Source organism: Rhipicephalus microplus, chromosome 8, assembly GCF_043290135.1.
Source record: "Rhipicephalus microplus isolate Deutch F79 chromosome 8, USDA_Rmic, whole genome shotgun sequence".
Classification (NCBI taxonomy): domain Eukaryota; kingdom Metazoa; phylum Arthropoda; class Arachnida; order Ixodida; family Ixodidae; genus Rhipicephalus; species Rhipicephalus microplus.
In genome coordinates, this window is record NC_134707.1 from 109,194,851 (window position 1) to 109,222,021 (window position 27,171).

The window sequence follows — 27,171 nt, forward strand, 5'->3', positions numbered from 1 at the left end:
TATGCATAAGTGCGCTGTTCCGCGTTCTTCGTTTGGACATTCTTCTATAAAAAAAAAACATTGCGCCAGTTGCAGATCAAACATATGCGTAAAATGACAATGTTGAGTTTTAAATAATTACAAGAAAACGTGTTACATGTTGGTGACGCGCTTTCCCTTACAAAACTTCATCCAGCGCTGCGTTACGTGACGAACACAGAATCATATGGAGCACTGAACTCGAAGTTTATTCAAACAGACATTCGCTGCACGAAAGAAACACACGGACACGTGAGCAATCGAGAGAGTAAACATACATTGAATGCACATATTCTAAGAATGCTTTGACGTGCACGTAATCACATAGCACAATATACCATAGCATTTGCTTTCATCGTATTGCCACCGCCACGACCGGATTCAGTCAGCACTTGAGCAGAGCTGTGGTGTTCACACTAGAATGTCCCTAACCAGACTCGGTTGTTAGTGTAGTGTAAGTTTACCCTTTTTTAACTTTAAAATTGGCTTGCCTCGAACTACTTTGGACACCCTGTAGCAAAGGCGGTAATAAAATTGAAATGCTAACGAACAAACACATCGAGTCGTTATTCATCAATAAAATATGCAGGGCCAACAACGATGCAGTGAAATCCTTGTCTAGCAAATGACCGGCCTTTGTGTGCAATGTCTTCAGAATATCAGCAACTTAGATTATGTGTCGTTTAGTTTCAAAGGACAAGGCGCTAATCAGAACAGTGGCCCTGAACTTTTTCATGAAAAGTGTCAGGCCAAGTGCAGGTCACCTTTGAAATCACCGAGCTTGTCCCAGCAAGAATTGCACGAAACTGTTTGTTTCTTAGGCTGCGCCATTAGCAAAAACACTGCTGGCACAATGACTCATGACGAAACGTTCCGCAATGCAAGGTATACGGAATGAACACCAGGTAGACTAGAGGTGAAAAGTCATGGCATATATTACATCACAAGCAAACAGAGATGTCCATAACTTTCAAGCGCAAGGTAATAACTCAGTAACTCGTACGACATGGATTAAGACACAAGCCCAGCTTCGGGAAGAATCATTCTTTAAAAAAAAGCACGGAAAATCGTTCCTCGCTCTCCCGACTCGGCAATGGCACAGACAAGAAGCTATTCACCTTCTAACGGCGACTCGCAGGAGAAGAAATGCAGTTCGGAATGGGACCGTTCACTTCGAGTTCTCGGTCGAACTCCGTCACCATTTGCTGTCGAGACAGTTGATTCAAACTCCTATCGCCAGTGCTTCGACACGAAAATGGGCTGCGACTCTCGTCGCTGCGACTATGATCTGCGCACACCCTGGGAACCACGCGGATCGGACCACGCATACCAACGAGCATCGGCACTCTGGCGACCGTGAAAAAGGAAGTACGGTGCCTCCATGGTAGCGGTTTGATCTCTTGCCGCGTTCGGAACGCACACCAAGACCCACCGGAATGCACTTTGGCCCTTTGCTGGCATTGAGACACACAAGACATCGCCTTTCCCATTTTTTTTTACTTCTTGAACTTGAGGCACAGCTGACGTTTCCTTAATGTGGCTAATTCTGTTTGTTTCTTATATTTCACAACACAACTCTGTTTAGCATTGCGGCTGTGCTATTGAGTTGTTGCCGACAAGATGAAATTTAAAAATATAATTTCATAGCCAGATGACACTCGCTGGAATCAAGTAATTCATTCACATAGGTGTCACACACTTCTGCAGTTCATTTATCACTTCCATGGTCCAAACCACAACACGGGTGCCGTAAAAATTAAAGAAAGATAAAATCTGCAAAATCTCGGAAGGTAAGTGCCATTGGCACGTTCATTCAGTAATAAATACGCTTCTTTGAAGAAATTCAAAAGCTGCTGTTTTCGTGCAATTTATCCGCGGATCTTCTGCAGTTCCTTGAAAGAGGCTTTGAATACTGTGCTTCTTGGAATCCCGCACTACCGGTTGAGTTGTTCTCCGCCACAGGAGTACGGTTTCTGCAAACTTGAACTCGGCAGATAAATGCTGCATTCGTGACATATTTTTGATGCCGATTCCGTTGTCCACGTCACAAGCTTTTCATTCGAAGATGCACATTTGGTACGCTCCCTGATCACTCAGGCAGGTTCGACAAGCGTGCCTCTTGAACTTCGTTGGCGTTTTCGAAGGTGTCTTGCTGAAGCAGCATTATCCCATTGGTACAATACCAGATACCATCTTTTGTTTCTCAAAGCAGGTCAATATGAACACTCGGAAAAAACTTCCTAAAAAAACGGAACAAGCAGCAAGTAAATTTCACTTCACGAAGCAATTCATGCAACTGTAGTTGGTGCGACTTGCCAAAGCAAGCGTGCCGGTCCAAAAGCATCACGTCCTTCTTTAGGGGACGAGCAACAGAAGCACACGCTATGTGACTTCTTATCGTTCTGACACTCAAGAAATGGGACCTTCTGGAATGGCCACTTTGCTCAATTGGTGAACATCCTGTTTGGAACGTCCACGGCCGCTTGCGTTGCCTTGGACACCGTGAGCCATTGTTCTTCCATTTCCGTAATGATGTGTGCGCAGCCACGCAAATGGGACGACAGACATTCAATTATGCTGTGCCATACCCTTTGGGGCTCGTTGTTCCAGCCACGTCTATGGGACCCATTTGCGATATTTTGGACTCATTTTTTGAAGCACACGGCACGCAGACAATAAAGTGAGTGGCCATTTATTGGTACAATGCACGGAACAGCACTTGCAGGCAGTTCTTGGTGCAGGCGGTTCTTGGCTGGACACCACAGCCATGGCATGGGCTGCCACTCGGCTTGAATTCGGGAATCACTTAATCGTTTTTGTGAATAACATTTCCAGTAATGCCTGCGGGATTTCTCACAGAGTGACCAAGTACTGCCTGCACGTGCAGTTCCGTGCATTGTACCGATAAATGGCCACTTACTTTATTTTCCGCGTGTCGTGTGCTTCAAGAAATGAGTCCAAAATATCGCAAATTAAGGGCATGCGATATTTTTTCGATGTCTCCTAAATTACTTCCACTGCTGCCGCTGGCACATTAAGATGGCTAGACAGCTCATACCATGGAGAGATGAATACAACGCAGCGTTAGCATATAAGCAAGCTCGTGCAATTCAAAAACGTCACTTTTTAGCGGTATTGTTCCTTCTACATGTGATTGTAGTGAATTTATTTGTCGCTACGATGGTGTATTTCTTTTTTGTGCGCGTCTGTGTTGTATACAATCACAGCAACCATACAAACTGTCTCGGCATGACAGAGTCGGCTACTGAAGCATTGTTCACGCGAGACACCGAATACAAGACCCAGGGCGCCCTAGTTATCTCGGACTCACAGTCAGCATACCGTCAATACATGACCGTAGTTGTACCAGAATTACTGCTAAATTCATAATGAAGTACTGCTAAAATCCCAGGAACACGCATATTGTCACGGGTATAAAAAGGTACCTCAGGCACGGGTGCCGAAACGACGCAGACGGAATGAAGACGACGATGTTGTTATGGGGCTGTGTCTGAACTGCCCTCTTGTCCTGCATCCTTGCATACTGTGTTTGGGTGCCTGGACATAAAGGTTTGTTTCTGAATGAAATAGCCGATTCCTTTGCTAAGTCGTCAATCAGCGAACCAATTCTACCGCTCTGTCCATCATCCGCTTGTGTGACTGCTGCTCGATTCCGCAGACGTACGCTTATGCAAGTCTTTAAAGGTTCAGCACTAACAAACTACAGAATATCGCCATTTATTATATCCCTGGCGAAGAGACTTTTGCCGCACTCTAAAACAAGAAGTAGCTATCACAAGGCTGCGTTGCCGGGTACCAAATCTAAATTTCTATAAACACAGGTCTGCTCAGGCACCTTCGCCACTGTGCGCATTCTGTGATGAACTGGAAACAATAGACCATTTCTTTTTGACCTGCAGGCGGTTTAACACATTACGAAAAACCCTTTTAGATATACCTTTGCGTGGTATTGGTATGGACTTATCTCTGCCTGTCATTTTGTCTTTTGGAGCTTCCATTTCTGGTTTCTATAATGGGACAGTATGCGCGGCCGTCCGGGACTATATTGATGAAACTAATAGGTTGACTAATTAACCAGTTTCTTTATCCTAACATGTCCACATAATTATATACGTATAAAATCAGATTATTGCTCTATTCTAAGAATAAATTTGTTTATGTAAATATTTGTATGCATTACATTAAGCACCACACTTGCCTAGGCTATCGGTAATCTTTCTGTTAAACCTCCATCATTCCAAATCTGAACAGTGAACTTTAAAACCATTCGATTCTTGGCCAATCCCCCACAGTGGGTATGCGCCACTAACAATAGGAGAACAACAACAACAACTACAACTACAACAACATACTGTGTGCAGTGTTAGCCCACCTGGCGTTCACTTATTAAATACTCCCCGTTACAATATCACGCTTTCATTTGATGTCCAGCGCATGCTGGGCTGGAGGGTAATGAGAGGCCATACTGAATTGGCTCACCGAATCAGCACACCAGTACCGATGACGACTCTTGAAGAACACCCAGTCACCCCGCGTGACATTCTAGAGACACAGAGAAAATAAAAAAGAAAATTCAACGCACCCACCCTAAACCTAATATCCGTCAGGATAGGAAATGGCGCCGGTTACAAACTAACACGTACCCCAATCTACTAATCATCAATAAAATCTACCCAACGCAGTGTCCGGATGCCGTACCCAGTGCTGTGGGGAGCGGCCATTCATTCTCACCCACGTAACGTGGACGTGTAGACTCAGGCAACCCGAAATAAGTGACCCTTATTAGGAAGAAACCCATGTGGGAGGCAGTGAGAGCTGGCTTGCGATCAAGAATCAAGAGAGCCAAGTTGCTCTGGTCGATCAAGCCCAGCGAGTCGCAAAGGCCAGTGGGGCCCTGGACTAGGGGAACCACCCACCCACCTTCACCCTAATGTCTTCTGGCACAATGAAGCTGCTTCTACTACTACTACTACTACTACTACTACTACTACTAATACTACTACTACTACCTTCCTTCCTTCCTTCCTTCTACCTCACAATATTATCCTCGTAAACTTTCTTGCATTGTATTGCACAAAAATAGGAACATTGATTGTTGCAGCGTTAATAATTACTCTCGTTCTGCCGTATCAGTTCAATTCCCCCCCCCCCTAACTTTTGTAACAAAAGGAAGCAGGCCTGACTATGCCCATTTACTAAAATGTGTTTCACAATTTCTTAATTATAACGCTTATTGTTATCGCCTACTTCTTGCATTTCCTCTCGCGTCCATAATAACTTCAAAGTTCAAGTGCCATTCTGCCAGACCAACATGTACTCTCACTCCTACGCGACAAAGACTTCATCTGAATGGAATCACCTCGTTGCTTCAATCACCAGTAACCCTGATGTTGCATAATTGAAGACTACTATTTCTCGTTTGTAGTAATTACTCCTCTGCCACTTTTTAATGAGATTTAGAGCAATTATATCTATAACTAGTTGCGTATTATAATTATTTATTCGTTTTTAAATCTACAGTGAAAGGGCTCATCGATTTAAGAACAAGGACAACTCTTTTACGTCATTGTAAACAAAAGAAGGGCTGACATCTTTTTCTTAATGTGCTTACTGTTAATGTGCTTTTCCTGATGTGCTTTATTAATGTGCTTAAATTACAATAAAATCGACTCTTATTCTGGCCCGCTTGTGTCACATTCCTAAATTTTAGAAAGCTGCACTGCATCTCTCAAAGACAGAATTTTTTTTGGTAATTTCATTATTTCACCTAATCCGAAAAAGTGGAGCGCAATAATCTTGTAAGTAGAATATTCTTGGTTAGTTTCCTTTCATTCAAGATAGCAAATTGATCCCTAGGAAAAGCAGGATGTAAAAATATTTATCTAGTACAGAAAGTCCCAACAAAGTCAAGTCACAGCCGTAGAAGTTATCAAGACGTCGCAGTTTTCCCTTTGCCCATCACGAAAGAGGAAATGGGATGCTCGGCAATATATATGTTTAATCATCTGAAATGGGCAAACCTCAAATCTCGACAATTCTTTTTTTCTGTAGATCAATGTTATTCAGCCGTTATTCCGGAAGCATTGTAGTGTGCAAAATGTTTAAGTTCTCCGTAAACCCGAACTGAAAACTTCATCAATTAATTTAGGAGCACTCAAGTTTTCTTAGTCTTACAGTGTAAATTGTACACCTGGTTCACGACACTGTGACAAGGAGAAATATATTAACAATTCTCCATTACTAATTAGTACTCGGAGCCCCGCCGTGGTGGTCTAGTGGCTAAGGTACTCGGCTGCTGACCCGCAGGTCGCGGGTTCGATTCTCGGCTGCGGCGGCTGCATTTCCGATGGAGGCTGAAATGTTTTGGGCCCGTTTGCTCAGATTTGGGTGCTCGTTAAAGAATCCCAGGTGGTCGAAATTTCCGGAGCCCTCCACTACGGCGCCTCTCATAATCATATGGTGGTTTTGGGACGTTAAACCCCACATATCAATCAATCAATTAATCAGTACTCGGAAAATCGGCGCAGTGGCTGCCGTTCAAAGAATGTCTCCGCTTCCGTATAAATATTAGTTCGTGAGTTGGCGGTTCCTTTTAATGGCAACTGGCTCCTCAATAACGAAATCGCCGTTCTAGTAACATTCTGTATAATGTGATCCTGCAGAGAGTTGCGTTAATGGTACCGACAGTTGTACGGCTGTGATGCAGACCTACCTCCTTTAACTGGTTCCAGCGCCCTAGATTTCTTTCCTGTCGGTTCATCTGCGACAAACGAGAATGCGTGATGTTGGTGGCTCGTAGGTCTGAGAACAAGTTTCACGAAAAGTGGTCCTTTTCATATTTCAGTGCATGCATTCCCTGGGAGCAATTTACTGCGAAGGCCGAATCTTAGGGGTGCGTGCACTGAGCAATGCCGATGAACGTTAAAGAACACCTAATGGTCGAAATTGCTGGAGTCATTTATTACTGCGTCAGTCATCATCCTAGAAGTTTATGACACGAAAAAATAAAAATATTAATAATAAATCGTTAATAATAATGATATTATTATTATTATTATTATTATTATTATTATTATTATTATTATTATTATTATTATTATTATTATTATTATTATTATTATTATTATTATTATTATTATTATTATTATTATTATTATTATTATTATTATAACATTCTTGCCTGCGCCTGCACTAAGACCTCATGGTTGTTCCAGTGCACGTTGATTGATTGATTGATTGACGTCGAGATATCTATGACCAGCAATGATCAAAGGGATCTCCCAACGATTTCTGGTGCCCGCTATATCGTACAAGCTCGTAATGAAAACGCTGATTCAAAAAATCGTTCCACTATTACACGTGAAAAGGAGAAATTTTGTACTTCGACAACCACTAAACCGATTTTAAATAAATATTTCATTGAGGACAACACAACTAATTGTGAGTGCACACGTGTTACTTTAAATTTTCCTATTTCGCACAAGATTTGCGAAGAAATTTTGGTCACGATTACACATTGGCACTTCAAAAAAACACGTCATGTCTGAATGCCCAGTGTGCATCCGAAGAGGACAAGCTTGGTACGCCACTGTGTCAGCTACAAGAAAGGGTTGAAATACTGTTTACGAAGGTACATTTTCAACAAAGCATGTTCATATTTTTTTCGCACTGGGGTGGAACGCACTAATTTTTTAAGGTTGAGTTGTCTCACTTAAGTGCACTGCTGAAGATAGTCAAGACGAATTTGCTGGTGTTCAGCTACAAGTGGAGTCATGAATTTTCTGTGTTCATTTTCAAGTTTTGGCTGTCCGCGATGTTGTGGAGTCACAAAAAATACTCGATACACTATCGCACTTCCTTCCTGCATTTGTTGGTCACGGTGTTTTGGTAATCCTAAAAATATTGATATCCCATTTCGCTGAATGAATGCGAGCAACGAAGGGTCTCTTTTGTCAGAAATTTACTTCTGGGCCCCGAACGTAAAGTTTCCTCCGAAGGGTCATCAGCGGCTTGTAAGCTACACTTATATAAATAAAGATATTCGGTTGAAATGGCTTAATCGGTACTGTAAAGGCATGCATGACATCAAATACAGTATGTTTCCCAGCTGTGAGAAGCAACGCTGACTAGCGGCTGAGAATTCGGTGCAGATATAGTTTTTTTTAACGCTATTACAGCCCTATAGCCCTACTTTCTTAGATGCATACGTCCAGCCTTCTTTCTCTCTCTCTCTCGATCTCTCTTTCTCGATTTCTCAAACACCCCCAATGTCCCCAGTGTAGAGTGGCATACCGGTCGCTCCAGACTGGTTAACATACCTGTCTTTCTTTTTCCTCCTCCTTCATTTTAGCCTTACGGTGGTCGGCTTGCTCCGTGTGCATCACTTCCAATTTTTTCCCCACGTCAAATTAATAATCCATAAGAATGCTCAATGTAGATATTGCAGAAGTCTCCTTGGTATGGGCTCACTTAAAAAGGATTGTTGTGGTATTATTCAAGCCTGACCGACTTAAGGCTTAATTTTCACAAACACGTGGCAATGGTAACCCTACACATAATTTTCTGCACCTCTCTTCCGTTTGAATAATACATTTTATTTGGCACATGGCACCTTCTGTAAAGACAACCGCAGCGTGTGACCAGATCCAGCTGCAACATCTCTCTCCTCGAAATATTTTAAAGACGATAGTCTTTCTTTGGGGACCTTCGACGGAAAAATTTTGGTCTGTCTGTCTGTCCGTCCTTCCATCCGTCCGTCCGTCCGTCCACCTGCCTGCCTGCCTGCCTGCCTGCCTGCCTGCCTGCCTGCCTGCCTGTCTGTCTGTCTGTCTGTCTGTCTGTCTGTCTGTCTGTTTGTCTGTCTGTCTGTACATTTACTTGTTTGTCCGCCCTAACGACACCTCGAACGGCATCGAACGGCCAACCCCATCTGCAGCACCCACCAATACTTTTAAACGGGAAAACTTCAGCATTACTAGTTAAGTTGTCGAGCGCCACGTGAAAACGTCATTTTCGCGTATCGCACCTACATATTGTTCCCGACTGTTCTTAGGGCTAGATTTCTCATCATCCAAGGCGCGTAATCACAACCAGCCACCGATTTTTTTTTTGTCTGCTCGCTGGAGGCTTGTGGTTAGAATCGTTTCGCTTCCTGACATTCACATGCGACTCGTTGCAACTCACGCCGGAGTCGTAATCGAATCATGCTTGTCAAAAAGTGATGACCAAAGAGCGATTCCTGTTCCGATATTTTTTTTAAGAAATCTACTTATATTCTTTTCTTCTAACCATTAATGGCCGCTGATATGCACTCTGTCTTCTCATTCCTACCCTTATGTAAAATGCGCCACGATGGACCTTAATAATTTTGGGTAACGTTACGGTTCATGTTACTCGTTACTTTTTATTCCAATACTTTCGGGAGCCTTACACAAAACGCCTTCATCTCTTTGGTGTCAAATTCCCAAAGGTATCTTTGTATGGCAGTGGTGGACTGCTATCAGCCTGCGAGATGCATCTTATGCGTCTATCGAGCGCCTATTTACCTTATAGAGCTGCGGACAAATTCAACAAAATGCGCGGCATGCTGTCCGACTACAACCTAGAAATACAGCTGTTGGTGAAATTCCACAATTTTTTAATGGTCAACAAGTGATTCCTGCAATATTACGACGCTATTTATGAAGTGTGGCAGCTTCGGCTAGTTGGTACGATATGACGATAGTTATAGCGCGAGAACAGAACGACAACAGAGAGACAAGACGTGTCCTTCGTGTCCTTCTTGTCTCTCTGTCGTCGTTCTGTTCTCGCGCTATAACTATTGCTATTTATGAGTTCAGTTATCAAAATAAAGCGTGCTTCTCTACTCTTGTAAACACGAATATACCTTTCCGGTTGTTCAATTCTCGAGCGATTGAGGCTTACATTGAACGCGCCCGAATAAACCTTCACACTTTTCCGGCAAGAATACAGGTTAAAAGCTGCAGAAAGTATTTATGCTGCAATTATTTTACCCTAAACTACGCAGTGTAAGTATATTTTTATTCCTAAAAGATCGGCGCGTGTGTTTTGCACGCTAGCGGAACGCGCCTTCACGATCACTGCATGTTCACGTAGAGATAGATGAGTGTTTTTCATCAAATCCGGAGAGTATTGGGGATGACATCTTATTGCATACTGTCACTTTAAGAAACGGCTTACCATTTCCAAGATATTATAAGCCATCATATGCAGACCCTGCAGTAAACATTAGGCCGCTATTTTTTGCTAAATTCAAAAAAATAGTTATATCAACAATTCAGCTAGAAAGTTGTTTTAGTTAAATTTTTATGTGAAATAAAAACATTGTAGAAGAACCAGACAAAGAGACAACTCTCGTTCCTGGGCGAACTGTTCTATTTTCTGCCTCGTCGTCCTCTCGCCAGCTTTGCAGCCGAGCGTGGTCCCCGCTTTGTCATAAACTTCGTATGCTGGTTCCTGCTGCGAAGTCACGATGATGCTTCAAACTTCTGACCCGGGAGTAATGGCGCAACTAGTGTACGTTACAATTTTTCGGCAACGACTAAGGTAACGCATCATCTTTATGTGGCTAACGTAGCACTTTAACGTGTTCCTTTTAGATGCGAAGCAGCTTGTGACGGAGCTTGATCCTGTGTGTGGCGTGACCACAGTTACTGCGCAAGCGCCAACTCTCCCCCTCTCCTCACTTGAGCTCGAGGAGGAGAGGACCCTCTCCTCGCGCTCCCGTTAGGAGATGGGGAGAGTTGGCGCGTGCGCACTTAAAGAAGCGCATGGTCGCCGAGGCCCTTCTCCTCGCGCTCATGTGAGGAGGTGCGAGGAGGTGGCAAAGCGCTTCTTCCACTTCGTTTCTCCTCTCCCGTTTATCTCTCCACCACAGCTGTGCGCTCGCATATAATGCCGCGGTCGCTCGTTCCGCTGCTCTCTGCAGCAGCGCTGGGTGTTCCCCTTGCGGCACGTGCACGGTAATATACACCAATCGGAAATAAGTAGCGTAAGCAGTACACAACATATACAAAACTCCACACACAAATGAAAAAAAACCGCGGAAACGTACAAATGGACACAACAAGTGGAAACACAAGTGAACGCCAGGGCCACATTGTTCCCTTAGGTGGTAAATGTTGTTACTTCTTTTTTTCGTAAGCGTAACAGGTAATAAATTTAGTTACTTTTTTGGCAACGCAGACATAATGTGAACTTACATAACATCTGTAATCTTCTGGCTTCGGGGAACCACATTACTTTTGAAAAGCATCGGAATGCTTCGGCAGCGGAAGCAGTGATGACCTCCTCTGCCTTGCTTATGTCTTAGAGCCCTCATACGTCACTTTGTGTTGGTTCCTTTTATACGCGATGCATTGGCGTTCATTAGTGTATTCGCGCTTCGTTCTCGCTATTCTCCCGTTTCGGCACACGCCCGATTCCGGTGACTTACCGTTACCAAGTCGTCCCCAGCCAGCCACCGTTAATCGCATGTCTGTCAGATTGATCGGACTCGATGGTATGCAGATGGGCTTCGTGTAACGACTGAATACCAGAGGCCGCTGCACCTACACGCCAGAGATAAGTTGATCAGGGTACCTCAAGCGTCCTCCGTGACTAAGGTCTCATTACCAGCACTATATAGTATACAAACAAATAGGGCTCCCACTCGACGCTGTGCACTGCAACCATGTGGTATGACTAGAGCTCTGGGCTCTTGGATAAATTCAAAAAAATTCTGATAAAGGCCTGCTGGTAAAACCTTTTAATTTGAGGTTTTATCAAAAATTCCGGTTCTAAAAAGCAATTTCAACGTATACCAAGCACTTTCAAAACTTATATTCATAGATATGTGAGGTCGAATGTTCCAAAATTACCATACAATTATGGGAGACACCTTAGTGGAGGGCTCCAGATATTTTGACCACCTCGGGTTCTTTAACGTGCATCCAAATCCGCTTTCAAAACTGAGATTCATCACTTGAATAGAGCAAACATGTATCAGTGGCCGCAACTTCGTAAAATGTGCTGGCCTCTTTCAAAACAACCTTTAAGGTTGTAACACTAGCTACCGTAGATGTTTTGTATTCATGTATTTGTGCTTGATTTGTATATGTGTTCGTGCATTCAAACCTTTGAGACATATAAAATACATTTAGTGTGTTTGCATCATAAGTCGCACTGACAAGTCGGCTCACTCGTACTCAAATCGAGCCGTGAGTCTGAGTCTGAGTAAGTCCGAGTTAGTCTGGTTGAAGATAGTATTTGTGAGTGTTAGTCTGAGTGAGTTAGCCTCAGGTAAATTTTTGTGAGTCTTAGTCTGATGATCCCAAAGCGAACAACGTATTTCTTGATTGAGTCTGAGTGAGTTCTACTTTCTTATGCTGACCTAAGGTTTGCGTGCTTACTTGAAAAATTATAATACAAAGAATGTATTCTATCTAATATTTCATAGTATTGAAATAATGATATTATTAGGCTTCTAATTTTTCACCAAGAAGATGAGAGAGAGGACAAGTAGCTTGCCTAGATCCTGTGTCCTAGCCCCCCACCAGAAAGCACAATTTGGTGAGTTCGCAGTAATGCAGTGCAGCCTTGCACTTTGCAGATTATTAATGGTTTACTAATAATATTATCTGGAGTGCAACACCCCGAAACCACGATATCATTTTGAAGGACGCCGTAGCGGCGAACTCTGAAAATTTTGACAATCTGGATAGCTTAATTCAACATTGCCATATCACTGTTCACAGGCGTCTAGCAATTTACCTCCATCAAAATGCGACCCTCACAGCCGGAATTGAACCAACAAACTTCTAGAGCATTTAGAATTTAATACAGCATGGCTTCTTTTGCTTCTGCAAAGGCATCTTTGGAGCAGTGCATTTGTCTTTAGTAAAAGCTTTAACGACCACCATAACAGTTTCAGTGGCAAAACACTTTTGCATCGCACAATGGTCGATAAATCTTGCTGACTTTGGTATTATGTTCGTGAATCTGTGGTGTTTGCATTGTTTTCAGGTTATTAACTTTCTGTTTACTCACTTTGTCGAAATATATAAGTGTCGTAATATAGAAAAGGAAAACCGGTTTAAACGCAAGGCAACCAATGATCTTTACTACAAGAATGTGCCTTGACTGAATGTATGACCATGACATTGGAAGAAACAACATCAAAATAATGTTTGAAATCACGTGAATTGTTTTTTGTGTGTATTCTATTTTATATATACAGGATTTACATACTACATTACACGAAGCTACTTGTCTCCATTTCTTAGGTGCATCGTGGTAACGTTTGAGCTATATGTATGCTGTAATTTACGTTTTACTCTAAATAAATCATGTTGGGAGCCCTTTTTCTGTGTATGATGGGGTACGAGCCCCTCTAGGCATGGTAACAGCAATCCACTAGAACGTAATCATGCTCACGCTCGCGCAAATTATTCAGTAAAAGTAACACGCACATATAAAATTATTGTAGCGAGCACGTGAGTAGCGTGCACCAAGCTTACCGCTAGAAGGGCGATGTCATTCCTATGGTTGGTGGCGTTGAAATCGGTGTGCAGTCGCACCTGGTCCGCGTACAAGTAATCACCTTTCAGACGTTCCGTGCTCATGTAATACGCCTTAATCGAAGCTGGGTACGTACCGTTCCTGCACAATGTATTCGCAATGTTCATAGACTGTCGCGCCGCCTAGCGGAATTCAGGAGCGTCCTCTCAACACTGATCAGCAGGCAGACGCTCTTAATGCTTCCTTGTTTGGCGGTGCTAGCAGCAGTGTTAACGCGTTAGCAAGAAACGAACACAAACCACTTCGTATGTTTCGTGCATCAGTGAATATATCGGACGGCCCGTGACACGATAAATCTGATTCGTTCTTCCGAGACGCGACGTTTTCGTAAAAATACATGGCAACTCGCGCTTTCGATTATAGCCTGCAGAGTACACGTATCAGCTTCGCGAGGTTTCAGCAACCACTTTGGATAGTTAAATGTTATCGTCTGACAATTCCAGTTAAACTTCGCCTTGTTTTACGTGCGTAGAGCATTCGTCAGTGCTTTTGTAGTACATGAATACCATAACATTCTAGCAAAACAGCCATTTGGGCTAGTTGGTACCGGTTCATTAAGGAAGATAGAAGTGGGGCACGGTACGTGACGTGGACCAAAGGAGAGAACAACAACACAAGCGCACTCATAACATTCATTGTACGCGGAAAGTAGTGCAGGCTCGCGATTTGCGCTTCCAAACCTTAGCCTACGCTGCGCCGCTTGCTCTTTTTTTTTTACGTTCGTTGATAGACGGCCACACACTGCAAGCGATTCTGCAGTTACTGTATATGCTACCTTTAGGTAGCAGAGTTGAGCCACTGTTTTCCGGGTGCCGCTCGCTCGGCCTACAAGAGTTCAGAGCCCCTATTCGCGGAGCGCTATCACGTGCCCATAGGTGGTTCATTTGCACTGCGGAGAAGCCAACGCTACGCAGATTCCGGACAGATCAAGCGGGGTTGACAACGGCTGTTCTCATTCTCGCCGCGCTTCTTCGGTAATGTAGCCATGCTGCCTGTTGGTCACGAGAAATGCGGCAGCAAATTCATTCTGTGTTGAATTGTACTACGTAGAACCCGTGCGACTAAACGCGGGTGCAGCGGGTGTTGCTATAGAAATATTAGTGTTCAGTCGGAAGGAATGAACGCTTGGCCGTGTTGTCGTCGGCTGGAATTTCTCTTGGGGGTGCAAACCATTGTTGCATTGCGGCTTTGGGAAAGCGAGAGCACTGGTCTAGCCTGAGTGAGGGCAAGGGCTGCTGTGGCTAAATGGGGGCAAGGGCCCCTTTTCCACTTCCCTGCTGACGCCCCATGCACTTGGCTTGTTTTTTTTTAGATGCGGAAGCATCTTATACTCGCGCCTTGTACTGCGCCGTCCGCGCCGTCCGCGCCGTCCGCACCGCTTCTCGAACATTCGACAGCTGACGCGCGCGCATGCGCCGTCGCGCCGTCGCCCACTCTTCCACCATCTGTGCATCCCTTCCTCCTCTACACACCGCGCGCGCTTCACTCCTCCACCATCTGTGCACCCTTCCTCCTCTACACACCGCGTTCGACATCTACAATTCTCCTGATTCTCCAGTGGACGCGCATGTGGCGTCGCGCTTCGAGAACATTCAACAGCTGACAGTGCATGCGCCGTCGCGCTGTATATATACTCAAGGTCGGCGCTCGCTCGCTCAGTTGCCGCTCGTCGGTTGGTTTGTACGGCGCGTCGACGTCCAAGGTCGCGGTGAAATGAATTCCAACGAATCCACAAACACAATGATCGACGTCCCTTCGACCAGCGCCGCCCTTTCGCATACGTGTGTACGTGTTCACTCATTTAACACCCCCTCCTACAACCACGTTAACCAATCTAGCCATCGACCCAAGTAAGTCGCAATTTAACACCCCATTTCACAACCACGTTAACCAATTTAGCCATCGACCCAAGTAAGTCGCACTTTAACACCCCTTTAACCAATTATATGGTCCGCATCCTCCTCAGTGTTCCCCCGAGGGAAGCTGCGGGCAATTTTTTTTTATCTGTCCACGGCACTGCAAAACTTGCCCTGTGTATATTAGCCACAGATGCAATAGTGAATACGTTATACACGCAGAGTTGGGCAGCATGTGTCAGCTGCATATGTCGGAATTAGTCTGGCGGTTCAAACGCTAAAAATAAAGTGAGAGTTTAAACTATAATCATTTGAATCGGCAAGGTCTTGCTGCTAGTACGTGAATTGAATGCAGCCTTGAAACCTAAAGTGAAAAGAATGTTGGACACGACAGGGTTGTTGAACGACGATTCTCATCAGTTTTCGTGAGCCGCGATTATAATACGAGCGTAATACGAGATGCGCGCTTAACTCGGGTGTCGCACGGCCACTCTCGATCGCTGATTGATTGATATGTGGGGTTTAACGTCCCAAAACGACTATATGATTATGAGATACGCCGTAGTGGAGGGCTCCGGAAATTTCGACCACCTGGGGCTCTTTAACGTGCACCCAAATCTGAGCACACGGGCCTACAACATTTCCGCCTCCACACTCTCGATCGCTATCCAGCTCGATTCAGTCGAAGACTACAAAGCTTTAGCTGGTTAACTCACACAGCTAATAAATGAGCCCAACGCGATAAAAGTATCCCATCGCTACTAGATGGCGATCAAGAGTGAAAAATAAATCAAAATGGGAAAAACAATGCAAAAGAAGCCGAAACTAATGAGTGGCCTACTATAAATACACATATGTACCACTGGTTCGATGAGCTGACACACGTTTTTGTAGCGTTAGCTACACTGGCCTCACTGAGTCAATTTCGCGTGGCACTAGTCTGCGCATGCGCAATGATACTCCGCCGCCGCCGCGTGCGGCTCACCGCCGGTGTGCGCGCAATTCGATGCGCTGCGCAGACGATCAGTGGTGTCACGCACCGGAGCCGGCACCTCCCTCGCACCCGGCCGCGGCCGCGCGCGACTCTCCGCCGCCGGTGTGCGCTTTCCAGAGGAGTGCCGTCATAGCCTTGGTAGACATGTGGACGCCGATGCGCGCACCATCCCTGTGCAGTCTGACACTGCGCTGGAGCCGGTTGATAGCGCCTCTGACTGGCGTTTGCCACTGTGGTATAGCCATGGAATAGAGTGCAAATGCTGCTCAACGATGCAGTAGAGTGGAGAAGCTTAACTCATTGGATCCCGAAGTAGTTGCCCGGCAAAATAAATATACATGTGCCACATAATACGTATACCGTGTGTGTGTAATTAGAACAGCTGTAAGCATGATATCTGGAAAGCTAAGAATAATCAGCTGAACCTTTGCTAACCCTACGTATATCTTGACATAGCTGAGCTAAGTCACTGCCACTTACCAAAAACGTAAACATAAAAGCAAGGCTTCCAGGTGTGACCAGACCAACTCAGTTGGTCTCGTACCTTCATGACAAATTAAAAAAGCAAAAAATAAAGCAACGCTATAAGTGCGAGTGCTGCTCCTATGTGGGCGGTGAGTGGCCTTCCCGCAAGACGTTTGAACCCAAGATGGCGCACCTTGGCGCCACTCTGCTACCTAAAGGTAGAGTATACAGTAACTCTAAGCAATTCCTTTCTTGCCGGGTATCGAAGCGAAATGATCTCCGCACCCCAAAATAAACGTGGCGAGTGAAGCCGCGTGAGTGTTGCTCGTGGTGAATGACGCGTTGTTGGTGCTATCAAAGTCGTTTGGCGGAGAGAATTCCTCAGATTACTTTCAGCAGTGATGTTCGAAGAAACCGTCTTGACATCGAGGATTTTTAACTAGACGTAGGTGGTTGACAACACGCTGAGAGTGACAGCGGTGATGAACGATCAGCTGCTAGCTCACAGGCAGAGAGTTGCACGTACTCCACGTCTCGTCATGCGTTATTGTTATTTCATTCTCTTAAGTCACATTGTATTTATTGTATAACATCCTTAGTGAGCTCAAAATAAAAGCATACTTTTTTGCATTGAATGTATCCCAATTACAGTGGATATTGCAAAGCACCGCATGCCGCGAACACGCTCGAGCTTGACCAGCGGAGCGAAATTGAGTTAGAGCAGTGAAATATGCAGTTACGAGTACAGTCCACGCTACCTTCTCCTGGACATCACCGGTGCTGTCCTGACGGCGTTGTAGTTCAACAAATTTTTGCAATGTTGACGTTCCGAAAACGGTACGCATGTCGATATCCTTGTTTCGATCACGCTGATAGAACCTGCAACATCCGAGTGCAGAGAATCGCACGCTGTTGGAGTCTGATCATGGCTGTGACACAAGCGCTACTTAACGGGGAGGTAAATGCTTGTGTCCCGTTGAAGAAGTAGCTGCATGATGCTTACATCGCAAGTAATGACGATGGCATAATACGTTTGCAAATCATCGCTACGTTAAACATGCGGTACTGTGCAGCCGCGATGGTACGCTACTCGATAGTGGCCTACTACTGCGGTGAATTCGCCAGGCGAACTCAGCACAAAATATATCAGAGTGCCGTTCTGTTCACACGTGAGTTCTATAGTTCACGCAGTTTTCTGAGGAACACACAGGATTACGCAAAGCATCGTTGATACACGGTCGATCAGCTGGCACCGCTACCCTTTGCACCGCGGCAAGAAATGAGGTAGAGAACATTCGGCAGTTCCTATCGGTTTGGAAAATACTTTGGTTCGATATACATTCATTTGACGATCACTAATTCATCCGTTGAAAGCGGCACGTGGAGTACGTCCGTGCGTCCTGTCTTTTCTTATGTGAGTTTACGGGTTGATCATCTCTCTGCAGCCATCTTAGATTGCACGGCACGCCACCCATGGGCCGTGGGTAGAGTGACCTAAGTCACTCTAGCCGTGGGAATTGCGAATATAGCAAGCTAGTTACAATATGATAGTTATGCATGTACACAAGCAAATATTTATTCGTGTAATATCTGTATTAATATGATAGTTTTTGCTTTTCACCTCAACGTAGACCTGTGCATTCTTTGTTGCACATTGTTTTGTACTTGCCACTAGTCATTTTAGGCTGTTGGTTCAAATAGTCCTTGTATTTTCATTATTTTTTCATGAAAAGAAAGTTATCTTGATTGATTGATTGATTGATTGTTGGATTGAGTGATTGATTGATTGATTGGTTGACTGATCGATTGATTGATTGATTGATTGATTGATTGATTGATTGATTGATTGATTGATTGATTGATTGATTGATTGATTGATTGATTGATTGAATATCCTAATATGCTCTCATTAATATACTCAGCAGCCACAAAGACGTGACACATGCCTTACTGAACTGTTGAAAGTGACGTTATGTTATCGTTAGTCATACGAGTGAAAAAGGGCACCGTAAGTGGAGTACACTCATTCCTGTTCTGAGAGACGCGCTTTTTTACCATTTTTAAGATTTGAAAGAGCATGTTCTTGGGCATGTTAGTAATTCGAGTCTCACTTTTCAGCACATAGAAGTACGTACAAAGACGAAAAACGATGCGCCACAGCGCAGCATCCGCGTCGCTTTTCATAATGCTCCTTTTGCACGCTAAAAAGCCGGAAGTATTTAGGAACATTTCAAAAGGATCATATGGTGAAGCAAGACGAGAAGAAAGAACAAGCAAAGTTGGAGGTACTTCTCACCGGATCACGTCTAACACCTCACATATCACACTGAACTTTTGTTAGAAATTATTTCGTAGCCTCATTGGGGGCTTCATATTCATTGAATGCCCTTTATCTGAGAAAAGTTCTAAAGTAACAAGTTCTATGATATTAGGTTTCCGAGATTTGGCTGTAAGAAAACAACAGACATTGCTGTTGCTAATTAGCAACACTTCCTACACAATCACACGTTCGCCTCTTACGTGTCTTGTAATGCTGAAGCTGATTCGTACTTGCTGCCCTTGATTATTCTGAAGAGAGGTCCCGTACAATCTGCGAACACTCAGTGGAGCATTCCTAGATGACAGTGCAGATAGCACTCCGCGTATGATATTCTTTCATGCCGGCGACGATACTTGGTGTAAATTGTAGAGGTCTTTTTAAATGCGAAGCATTTCTCAGTGAACTTCGGCGACTTTAAGCGTATCTATCTATCTATATATCTATCTATCTATCTATCTATCTATCTATCTATCTACCTATCTATATATCTATCTATCTATCTATCTCTCTCTCTATCTATCTATCTATCTATCCAGCCACCTACGGCATTTAGCTCTCCTGGCCATTTCGATAACGGTATCGATACCAAACTTTGTATGGCATAACACGACTGTATGAAGAACCTGTTTGACTAGTCGTAACATGAAAATCATGACATGTATGTCATAAATGTCATGTTTTACATATCATGGTCCTGATGCTCTCGCGGTGGTTTTGTTAACATGGCATGTTGCAAAACTGGTATGGTATGGCATGATTGCATGACAAACAAGAGCAACAGATCTTAACATGAAAACAATGACATGTGTGTCATGTATTAATATGACTACATGCCACGCTCATGATGTGCTCACGGCCATTTCGCTACTATCACATATACGAAATCAGGTGTTACAGTGCGTGAATGGATGACGAAGGTAAGTGACTACTGCAAACATGATAATTATGAGATGCGTGTCATGTAACAACACGTTACACGCCCCACTCATGGTGTGCTGGCGGCCGTTTCGCTAGCTTCACCTATACCGAATTTGGTGTTACGTGACATGAATGGATAACGAAATATATGACTGGTGCAAACATGGTAATCCTGACACGCGTGTCACGTAGGAACATGACAACATACCACGCTCATAGCGTGCTCGTGGCCGTTTCGCTAGCTCCACATATACTAAATGTGGTATCACGTGACGTGAATAGATGACGATGGTAAACGACACATACAAACATAATAGTAATGACACCGAAGTCATGTATGACATCCTTTACTTCCACTTCGTAACGTTGTGCTCATCCATTTAATAACCTTGTGCTGACATTTCTCATTCGTGCTTCGCATATGATCAATTTCCACTGTACGTGAAACCTGGCAATTTTTTTGTCTGCATTTTGTTTTTATATCGACCGAAAGTAAACATGAAAACTTGTCCACGGATTGAGGTGAAAACTGATTTTGGCGCATGCATTTGCCATAGACCCTTTTTATAAATACGCCGGCTGACGATGAGCTTTTCGTCTGTATCGCTTTGCAAAGGAGCGTGGGATAGCTAGTGCCATCATGAGGGCATAGAAAGCGAGCCGTCAAATGCGTGAGTGCTGTGATGTTTGTGATGGTGGCTAATTCTCCGTATCATACGCTGCAATCACACCACTTTCTAGCTTGAACAAGCTCCTAGTACTCTCCGATAAGCTTTCTGAGCTGAAAGGACGCTCTAGGTGCCGACTAGTGCGGACGCGCGAAGATCGGCTCCTGCTTTCAAGAATGCTTTCCTGTGGTATTCACGAATTTGTCGCCGAGTTTTCAGTCCCATCGTGTGCCTAAGTTCTTAAGAACTCAGCGGATACCACCTTTGTGCTGGTGAGTGGACTTTTAAATCGTTTTGGGGGCATTTTTGCACGGCAACGCCACCGGGGGATTTAAGCCTAACAACCAAGGAGGCGATTGTCGCCGATGCGCCGACCCGGCGCCAACGTGACGCAACGCTCTGCGCGTTCCAGGACCTGCAACTGAGAATAGAATACCAAGTAGATGGAGAGGACATCTCTCCAGAGGATTGCATGGAAGACATGGGTTGGAAGGAAGCCGAAACGAGACGCTCAAGGAATAAGCAAGCCACGGTTAGCGTTCCTGCTGCCAAGGGTTCGACCAAAGCTGGCGTTGCGGGAGACGCTCGAACCAGTCGTAGTAGGTATGATACCAAGCATACAATCGTGCGAGCTGGACGCATGCCGCCACTACCCAAGGACTTCAGCAAAATTGTGCTACGACCACGTGGAGGATTAAATATCTCGAGAATTGGCACTGGAGCCGTGGCAGACGCGATAGTACTGGCGGCCGGCATCAAAGAGGAGGAAGCCATGCAGGACATCATCTGTTCCAACTTGCAGCAGAACATTGTGGTGGCGAGCACTCCGGACCAAGAGAGAGCTTCAAGATACCTCAAGGTCAAGCAAATTGACATTGGAAGCAAAGTTTTCGAGGTTAGCGCGTACGCCACGGCACCCCACGATACTTGTAAAGGAGTGATTCGCGGAATCCCCGTAAGCGATACTCAGGACATTTTGACCCGAAAGATTGTGAACGCGAACAACCCGCTTGCGCTGCAGGCCAAGAGAATCAAGGACACCGGGACAATCATAGCGTTCGAAGGACACAAGGTGCCCAGATTCGTCAGATATGGACCTTCACTTTTGCAGTGCTCCCTTTACCGCAAGAACATCGATATTTGTTACGTCTGTGGAAAGCTGGCACATCGGTCTGACGTCTGTCCGAACCCAGCTGAAAGCATCTGCAGAGGCTGCGAGATCAAGAACCCAGATAGCCTGCACCAGTGCAATCCAAGATGCAGGCTGTGTGACGGTCACCATCCCACGGCAGACAAAGAGTGCAAGAACAGGTTCTTAGTGCCATACGTCGTCAGACGCAGACGTTGGGAAAGATCGCAAGCAGCCGCAGAAGCCCGGCACGCATCAATTACATCGACTCCAGACATCAACGACAAGCAGCTTATTCCAGCCTACGGGACCCAGAGCATCCAGACTACTCAAGAACAGCAATTAAAGGCGGCCCCACTCCAGGGGGAGGTCGCGTTCCAGAAGAGGTTCTAGACCCAAGGCCCGCTCCCAATCACGGGGGCGCTCGAGTTCTCAAGGTCACCATCAGGGTCGGGATCAGCCTGGGCGGCACCCGAATGGCCAGCTGCCTGGCGTTCAGTTCGAGATCACGGCTTCACACCCGGGGAGGACGCCTGCAGTTGCATCGAAAGGCAGCTGGGCTGAGCGAGTGCGCAACGGCGCGGCAGAGGTGATGACAGGTAAGCTGCCAGAGCATGATAGAATTGCACAGCTAGAGCAAGAAAACGCGAGACTTACAAAATCGAATGAGAGGCTATCAGCTGAGTTGAAGGAAATAAAAATTCTTCTCACTAAGCTAACCAGCGCGCAGTCTTCACAGCCAATTCCTCAGCCAGTCGATGTCCCTGTGGCTGAAAATGCGGGGGACTCAAGAACCACCAAAAAGAGGGCAGTCATGGCAGAACACGTGGAAGCCAACCAAACGAGCATGTCAGATATGAAAGAGGTCCTTGACACGCTCAGCAAAGTAGTAGCCAATCTTAGCGAGCCGATGGGTAGGCTACAGTCAAGCGTGGCGGCACTGGAAGAGCATATGACTTTGCGCATTACAAAGGTCGAAGAATATCTGCACAATACAGCAAGGCCTCCTCATGCACCAAACTCACCCCTTCGGTTACCAATACTAGTGGTACCAAACCTGTCGACAGGTGCAGCATCAGGCTCTGGCCGCCTATGTAATAACCCTGATGACAGCGCTACGTGAAGCATTCCATATCTGGCAATGGAACTGTAGAGGTTACCTTAAAAAGAAGGCAGCCCTAAGCAGTATATCAGGAACAACCAAGAAAAGCCTCATATTATATTATTACAAGAAACCCTTTCACCGCAAGCAGCGTTGCCTGGATTCCGGCCTGTAATAGGGGATACTGAAGGGAGGTGAGTCTGCACCTTCGTATGCAACAAACTAACGCACGTAACCCACGACCTCAAGATAAAAGCAGGCCTGTTGGAACATGTCATGGTAGAGATCGTGCCAGGTACCAGCAACCGTCAGAGCATTTTCATTCTTAATATATACAGCAGTCCAAAGGAACAAAAACAAGGGTTCAAGACGGTTCTAAAGAAAGCTGTTAATATCGCCGGGGAACGTCCACTCGTCATAGCAGGTGATTTCAACGCCCCTCATCATACATGGGGTTACAAGTAAAACACTGGGAAAAGAAATCGACTTTGGCAAAGTACCAGTGAACTTGATCTCACCCTAATCACAGACCCCAGCCTACCAACAAGACTTGGTACATCTTGCTGCAGGGATTCCACCCCGGACCTTACATTTGTAAGGAACATCAAGAAGTCCCAGTGGATGAACCTTGCTGTAGACCTAGGGAGTGACCACTGCATTCTTGCCACTATCTTCTCCGTCGAGCGTAAAAAGCAGAGAGAATTCCACTTCACAGACTGGGATAAGTTCAGGAAGATAAGGATGGAAAGGGAACAAGATGGCCACAGACAAGGCTTGGAGCAGTGGGTCAAACAGATTAAAGATGACATCAAATCCGTCTCCTCTACCATTACCGATGATTTTCCGGTTGAAAGAATGGATAGCCGGATCGCTCATTTTCTTGAGGCAAAGCAAGCACTACTGAACCGTTGGAAGGGTCAGCGCCTGAACCGAAGACTGAGGAAGAAGATAGCTGAGGTAAACAGATCAGTCGAGGAACAATGTCGCGCACTATCCAGGCAGCAATGGGACGAAATCTGCAACTCTGTCGATGGTCAGATGCGAAATGGCAAGACATGGAATGTGTGAAAGCATCTCCTCAACGAAAACACCACCAAAACAAATCAAAAGCATGTTATCGCTCGAATTTTGCACAAAGAGATAGGGCGCACTACAGAACAGCAAGTTGTGCAGCGGCTCGTGCATAAGTACCTCCCAATCAAAAGAGGATTGGCACCACCACGTAGACAGTACCAGGGCAGGCCCAATCCAGGTCTTGAGGGCAACTTTAACATCGAGGAGATCAGAAGAGCCTTGCATGATCTCAACGGCAGGTCGGCCCCTGGCCCGGACGGTATATCAAACAAGGCCCTTCGTAACCATGATGATGATTCAATTGAAACACTGAAGGATATGATCAATGCAGCATGGAAAGAAGGCAGGGTGCTAGAGCAGTGGAAGCTGGCCAGGACGATCCTTATTCCTAATCCAGGAAAGCCCCCTAACTTCGACAACATGAGGCCAATATCCTTGACATGATGTATCGGCAAGGTTGCAGAACATGCCATACTGCACAGGATAGACAAGTACTTGGAAGATAACGACATATATACACACAATTAGTTGGATTCAGGGCAGGGCTATCCACACAAGATGCATTGAAGCTTATCAAACACCAGGTCATCGACAACGAAACGAGAGACGTGAGAGCCATTCTGTGCCTAGATCTAGAAAAAGCGTTTGACAACATCCACCACTCATTCATACTCGAAGAAATTTCCAAGCTTGGTCTGGGGAAAGCCTTCTATGACTACGTATGGTCCTTTATTACAGATCGGAAAGCCGTGATGAAGATTGGAGATATCGAGACCACAGCAATCGAACTAGAAGCAAGGGGCACGCCGCAAGGGGCAGTGATTTCACCAATGCTGTTCAACATTGCCATGATTGGACTGTCAAAGAAATTATCGAGCATTGAAGGATTGAAGTACAGCATCTACGCAGATGACATTACCATCTGGTGCACAGGTGGAAGCGAGGGGCAGATTGGGAGCACCCTGCAAGAGGCGATTGACACCGTAGAAGAGTACCTTCGTCCTTCTGGGCTCAAGTGCTCCTCGAGTAAGTCAGAACTGTATAGGACTGCACGCCGGGGACCGAAACCCAGGGGATGGAAGCCGTTAAACCAGATAGACATCCACCTCCGTACAAATCAAGGGGATTCATCCAGAGGGTCGACTCCATCAAAGTCCTGGGCGTGCTGATAGAGTCTACCGGCGCCAACAGCAAATCTATAGCCAAGTTAACTTGGAAAACAGACAGTGCGGTGCACCTCATACGCAGAGTGGCCAACAAAAGAAATGGGATCAAGGAAGACAACCTCATCAGGTTGATGCATGCGTTTGTTCCAAGCCACTTCACGTACGAGGCAGCAATGCACAACTGGTCAAGAGCAAAGTCCGAGACACTGAATGTGCGCCTCAGGAAAGTTATCAAGAAGGTCCTGGGCCTACCCATACATACCAGCACCGAGCGTCTGCTTGAGCTTGGCATACACAACACGCTCGAAGAAATAGCAGAAGCTCAAGAGAGAGCACAGTTTGCAAGGTTGTCTACAACAAGGTCGGGGAGAATGATCCTGCAGGAGCTGGGCCAACACCCAATGGCAATCAGGCACAATTACAATGATATCCCTGACAACATCAGGGAGAATATCACGGTGTCTCCTATACCAAGAAACATGCATCCAGAACACAACGTCGGAAGAAGAGTAGCGAGGGCCAGGACTATATTTCGTCAAGTCTCAAACGAGGAACGAGGGGTCGTATTTGTTGACGCGGCTTCCTACGCCTATGTGAAAGCGTTTGTGGCAGTGGTGGTCGATGGGGCTGGCCATGTCGTCAACTCAGCGACGGTCAAGACGAAAGACCAAATCATTGCGGAACAGGTGGCCATCGCCTTAGCACTCAAGATGGATAACATTGAAGTCATCTACAGTGATTCCATGGCAGCACTACGGGCGTTCGCCAAGGGGACGGTCTCTGAACAAACGCTGAGAATACTACAAGGCAAGAACACAACGCATCATCTTCTGAGTTGGTTCCCAGCTCACCTTGGGCAAATCAACGATTCCCCTCCCAATCTCAATGAAGCAGCACACGAGGCGGCGCGAGAACTCTCCAACCGCGTCTCCCCGGGGATGCGTTCCACCGGTGAAGGGGATAACCGGGAAATTCTTACAACATATAACGAGCTCACTAAACATTTCTGCCTGTCTAAAAGGATTTTCCCTCCACCTCACAAAAATCTAACCCGGCCCCAAGCACTTACAATAAGGCTTTTGCAAACGCGGATGTACCCTACTTTGAAAATGTTACACATCATGCACCCTGACCTATACCCAAGCAATCTTTGTCCACATTGTGGGGAAATAGCTTCATTAGAACACATGCTCTGGCAGTGCACCAAATTCGCTCATATATCGAACATCACCTCTGCCAGATGGGAGGCGGCAATCCGCAGCTCATCCTTGGCAGATCAGCTCTGGGCTGTCCACCAAGCCCGCGAGGCGGCTGAGGAGCTTGGCATCTCAGTCCCCACGTGGGAGCTGCCCGCAGCACAGTGATCTGTGTTTTGGAGGACCAAATAAAAGTTTATCCAATCCAATTTCTGAGCTGCTTCCGCTGCACAATGAGCAATATTTTGTAACCTTCAATGGGTTGGACGAGCATTTTGGCTTGTTATGACTGGCAATGCATGGATCTGGCCTGCAAGAGACTCTCATCGGCGTGCCCTCCCGACGCGGTTCGCGTCCTGCAGGAACGCAAGAGGTGTCTGTGTGCGCTGCAAAAAACGCGCATCAGCGTCGCTGGGAAACACTTCCCAGTCTGCTGCGGTGCCCTCACAATGGTGGCAGGCAGTAGTTTGCGTCCGCGGCCCTTTTTTCGAAAAGGCCTATAGGGAATCCAAGCTCAAGTTTGGGCGCGACGCTCGCGCGGACGAGCTATGTGTTTCTGGGGATAGAGGCTGCCGGCGAAGGCGGTTGGTGGCCAGAATAGTCAATGGTGGCGGCAAGGGGGCGTGAGCGAATGCGCTCCTCGTTCAGCCCAGAGCACCGCCAGTG

The 27,171-nt window shown here is 45.7% G+C and overlaps 1 protein-coding gene across 1 annotated transcript in view; it reads right to left on the bottom strand.

Annotated features, from left to right (window-relative positions):
- Window positions 1–27,171, bottom strand: part of LOC119165125 (transmembrane protease serine 11D) — a 71,320-nt gene that overhangs the window by 23,577 nt on the left and 20,572 nt on the right. Inside the window, exons 5-6 of the mRNA XM_075870727.1 lie at window positions 13,557–13,698; window positions 11,495–11,609 (exon numbers count right to left, since the gene is read on the bottom strand). Coding sequence (XP_075726842.1) covers window positions 11,495–11,609; window positions 13,557–13,698 — 257 coding nt within the window. The remainder of the gene's footprint in view (window positions 1–11,494; window positions 11,610–13,556; window positions 13,699–27,171) is intronic.